This window comes from Drosophila rhopaloa, unplaced genomic scaffold (assembly GCF_018152115.1).
Source record: "Drosophila rhopaloa isolate 14029-0021.01 unplaced genomic scaffold, ASM1815211v1 contig_167, whole genome shotgun sequence".
In the NCBI taxonomy this organism is placed as follows: Eukaryota; Metazoa; Arthropoda; class Insecta; order Diptera; family Drosophilidae; genus Drosophila; species Drosophila rhopaloa.
Genome location: NW_025335047.1, coordinates 7,870,212 through 7,875,383, shown reverse-complemented (window position 1 = coordinate 7,875,383; position 5,172 = coordinate 7,870,212). Strand labels below are relative to the sequence as shown.

The following is a 5,172-nucleotide window of genomic DNA, read 5'->3' as shown; positions in this document are numbered from 1 at the left end:
AACTCCTCCGACTCCTGCACACATGAGCACGCACATAGGACCGGTGCCGTGGCAGATAAATTGCGGCTGATATATTCTCACACAGACGAAGAAACGAAATTACTGTTTGACTTCCTGAAGAAAATTATTTTTTACGTTGCATGGAATTGCCTAGCATTTACAATTTTATCGCGAACTTCCTGAGATTTAATTAGATCTTTAAGTCTAGTCGGAAAAAGGTTTGTGCGACCTTGTATCCTTAATATTTTTATACCGTATAATTTCTGTTGCAACTTAGTGAAGGCCACATCTCCGACCATAACTTCGAATAACTTTTCTTACAGAAATCCGATTTCAAAGCGGCATACCTCTAAATGATTATGGTTTAGTTCTCTAAAAATCTTCATTTAAACATTGGTTTGTATTTTTGGGTCGATTTTTTGAAAAATTTTCGAAAAACGGCTTTGCAGAAAATGGTCCGAAACCTGCAATTCTAACCCCATATATTTTCTTACAGAAACCCGATTTCAAAGAGGCATACATTTAAATGATTGTGGTTTGATTCTCTTAAAATCTGCATTTAAATCTTGATTTCTATTTTTAGGTCGATTTTTCGTCATTTTATGAGGAAACCCCTTTCCAAATTTTCGAAAAATGGCGTGCGATTTTAAAGTTGGATACTTCTTAATGATTGTGGTTCTATTATCCAAAACTCTGAGCTGAAGTCTTGATTTGAATTTTTCGACCTACTTCCTTTGACAGCATTAACACGGAATAAGTTGTCAAAAATAGACTACCACTCACACCTAAATTAGAGATGCTCACGAGAAAAAGTCTGATTACGTTGCTAATAATGTTCTTTTTAGGATGCCAGGAAGCGGCGGATAAGGTATTATATATACCAGACGCGAAGTGCTCAGACTGTAGTAACATTCAGTCCAAATGTACCATATCCAAGTCTGGCGTTTATTGTACAAACAAAACGGATAAGCAAAATATTCATTTTTCAAAGGGAAAACAGGAGAAACTCTTGGATTTAGCGGAATGTTTACCAGATAAATTCACTGTCACGGGTATGTTGTATGTTGATAAAACTAGGATCGAGGTCACTGATATGTCTTAAAGGTCCGATTTTGGACTGGTGCTGCTTCTGGACGCCGAAGATGGGCTGCCAGCAATTGGGGGGCACTTTATACCAAAACTTCTCGGACTGTGATATCTGTCGGCACTCCTGTAACTGCGACGAGGATAAAGTCAGTGGAATGGTCAAGATCTCCCCCCGCAGATGGTGCGCTGTGCTGGGCATTCTAGCCCTTCTATCGATAGCATATCTATAGTCTTGAGAACCGTTGCTTTGCATATCACAGGAAATTCAATAAAGTTGCCTACATGGGGGAATTTAAAGTGCTTGGGCACAGACCGAAAAACCAAGTGGCCATTGCACTAAGCCAAGGCGCATACAAATCTAGTCAACAACAATGGGTCTCCTTCTGTCCCCAAACGACGCAGTGCACATGACTCTGGCCAGAAGGGGCGAGGGAATACGATATTGCTTCTGTTTGTTTTTGCCGGCAAGTACCAGTGTTGACAGATATTCAAAAGGAAAACATCATTTTTTAGTCTCGCAACTGGGCTTAACATAACAGACAAAAAACTGTAATTGTAAAAAATGCCTGGTGAATGGATGGATAACTTCTGAATAAAGTAAAATAAAGGCTTAACACTATATACAGAAATACATCAGAAACTAAAAAAAGAACAGAAAGCTAAGGCTTTTTAAATTAAAAGTTTTCGTCAGCTTTATTTCAGCGATGATCACAGAATAGAGATCAGAAAGGGGCATAATTTTCCCGAGCTCTGTGACAGCTATTCCCTAGCAATGTAGGTTCTTCATTTCAACGGGTGTAAATATATACACAAACGGAGATGGGCAAAAATAGAGCAAGCGTTCCCTTTTCGAGTCAAAGTCCCAGCATGGACCCAGGCCTTTGTCTGCAAGTTCATTGGCCCATTTCCCACTTTTGTGTTGGGCAGCTGCAGCAGCCAAAATGCAAATGAGCAGCTCTGGATCTGGTTCTGGATCTGGACGCTATGCTCTGGATGCTGGATGCTGGATGCTGGCCACTGGCCAAAAGGGAAAGGGCCGAAAGCGAGCCGAACAAAAAACATTAAACGGAGTGTGGCCAACTTTAAACGAACCGAAAACCGAGTGCCGACAGCATCACCCGACCCACTGCGTTTGTTATATTTTATTTACTAAGTGCAAATGTTGTTTGCAGTCATTGAAATTGAAACAAATATATATACACGCACGCCAGCACATAAAACCAAAAAATAAGAACCGAAACGAAAAACCAGAGCGCACAAGCACACACACACACACACACACATTGGGACAGCGGAAAAGCCTAAGCCATTTGTAGCCCTTTTGTGAGTGGGGCAAACGGCAGCAACAAACACGCAAACTTAGCTGCCTCATCATGCCGCCATTAATGTGCATGTGTGTCAGTGGCTGTGCGTTTCTGTGTGTGTGTGTGTGCTTGTGTAAAAGTTATAGTAAAAGCGAGACGCACGTATTTTAATATGTGCCCCAAAGCAGAAGAAAAATCGCACGTACGTGACTTCATTTGCTCTGCTCTGTCCCAATGCCTCTGGCCTCTACTGTCCTTTCCCCATCGCATTGCCTTCTTTTTGGCCAGAGTTGCCATCGCTGGCTTGTCCTGCCATCAGGATTGCCATGCCGCGTGGGTCTATGAATTATCTGCTACTAATTTGCAATTATAAAGCCTCTTAAAAGCTGCGATTATCGCTTAAATTGCGGATTAAATTGCTCTTTTAATCGGTCTGATATATTTACTTACATTATGGGTCCATTTATTGCTTTAATGTTCAAACACATTTTTTTAATGTTAAGATACTATGGTTACATAAAGCTTAGTTAAAACTATTAGTTCTAGCTTAACAAAACAATTATATTAGCCATTATACACACAGTTTAGAAAAGTTCTTAATTTAAGGAATCATAAGCTACAGCTTATAATTTATTTTTAAGGTCATAATGGAATTAAGCCGAGTTTAAATTTTTGTATTTAGCTTGACTTTTCAATAAGCCAAGTAAAAATATATAAATAAGCTAACTTAACTATTTTTTATTTATTCCAAACACTTTAAACCTTCATTCACTGCAACCATAATGTATTATACATATTGACAAGAGCTTTAAGAATCGACCAATTGACTTGTTCCCCAACTCACACGGGAATATGATTTTGCCGTGTCCTGTCTGCTTCTATTCTGGTCCTTTGGCGGCCTTCCAATTCAGCCTGTTAACCTTTTCCCGAGCGGACCCAGTGTCGTCCCAGTTGGGCAAGGACGAATCAATAGCGTCTGGCCGATCCGCTGTCTGGGAGCGCTCGTGCGTGCGACACATGTTTTAATTAATAAATGCCATTGTCAAATCACCTGACATTAGGCCAGGATGCCGAGGTCCTGAAAAATGCGCCTCATAAGTTATTTGCGCGGGAGAAATACGAGGGGGCGGAACGGTAACACTGCCGGACCGTACAAAATTAGCGTCATTATGCGAGAAACAGTTGCACGCCTTTCAGCGATTCCTTCCCGTATATACATAGATATATATTTGTCTAATAACAACAACAATCATGCCTAATGCTGATGATGATGGGCACGCACTGAAAGCAAATCAAACGTAGAGCAGGATATACAAAATTGGGGAGATATATAGTGGGTGTGCATGGGTGTGTGTGTGTGAGTGTGTTCGTGTGTCGCACGTAACGAATAAATGGCCGCCGCCTTTCGGCGGATAAGCAGCCGAAAAGTAGGCAACACTGCGACTTTCCCAACTGCATAGCCATTTTCCTTCTTTTTTTTTTTTTTTTTTTTTTTTTTTTTTTTATTTTTTTTTTTTTTTTTTTTTTTTTTTTTTTTTTTTTTTTTTTTTTTTTTTTTTTTTTTTTTTTTTTTTTTTTTTTTTTTTTTTTTTTTTTTTTTTTTTTTTTTTTTTTTTTTTTTTTTTTTTTTTTTTTTTTTTTTTTTTTTTTTTTTTTTTTTTTTTTTTTATTTTTTTTTTTTTTTTTTTTTTTTTTTTTTTTTTTTATTTTTTTTCCCAAGTTTTTCTTTCTTTTTTTATTCCCCCCTCCTTTGTTGCCCACCGAATGTATCTTTTTATTTGCACAGCATTTACATGATGTGCTTGCGGATTTTATTTATTTATTTCGGTGGCTTGCCTCTTTTCGGTTTTCGGTCTTTGCTGGGCCCAAAGTCGCTTGAACTGGCCACAGAGCTCATTAGGGCCATATAAATCAAGCGATGTATTTATTTTTATTTATGAACCGCAGCTGTGACGCCTCACACACAAGGGGCATGGTCAGGGGGAGGGAAAGGGGCAGGGGCAGGAGGCGGGGTTCTGGCCAATTTAGTGGCCACAAACAAATTGCTCTAGATTTATATGCCCTACAAAGTGGGTTCACTGCATCCGCTCACTAATTGGAAACTATTATGATAGATACTCTGACCCTCTATACATTTCTGGGAATTTAAAGTAGAAGGGCATTTAACAATCGGCTTAAGACGCCAAACTTGAAGCTATTGTTTCTTATTCACGGTATTACCGAATAATGAGTGTCCTTAGCTTGCGGTCATAAAATACATATCCCCTGGCCATCACGTACATAAACGCCATTATTTGTTCGGCCGAAAATCGATTATTTAAAATAATAAACGTGAAAAAATGTTCAAATTGTTCGCACATGAAGCAATCAGACGCGCGAAACCCACAAACAAACCCATAACAAACCGACGATATAGGGGTGTTGTATTCTGGTGAGCGGATATTGAAAAGAGGACGAGGGGGGGACATAGACCTAACAGGCGAACAGTTGATTGAATATTTGCGCATCGTAATCATTGAAATGTATGGCATTCCAATTGACGTGAAAGGTACAACAGCGGCCATAAAAAATAATAAAAACAAAAATGTTGAGAACGAAGGATAAAGCCACGTGTTTTAAATATGATTTGGTGGATTTATTTCCTCAATTTGCATTTGCGGCTCATTAATTTTATTTACTTGCCCTGAGTAAAATAAGTATAATCAAAAGATGTTTTATGATTGGGGCTCAAACTGGCATCAATCATATGTATTACGTAATAAATCAAAATACAAAGGGCTCT

The 5,172-nt window shown here is 38.8% G+C and overlaps 1 protein-coding gene across 1 annotated transcript; it reads left to right on the top strand.

Annotated features, from left to right (window-relative positions):
- Nucleotides 1-779: 779 nt before the first annotated feature.
- Nucleotides 780-1,608, top strand: LOC108042225. Its single transcript, XM_017120404.1, has 3 exons — nucleotides 780-868; nucleotides 992-1,052; nucleotides 1,105-1,608. Exons 1-3 carry the CDS (start codon nucleotides 797-799, stop codon nucleotides 1,314-1,316), a joined length of 345 nt encoding a protein of 114 aa, XP_016975893.1. The 5' UTR covers nucleotides 780-796; the 3' UTR covers nucleotides 1,317-1,608.
- Nucleotides 1,609-5,172: the final 3,564 nt, after the last annotated feature.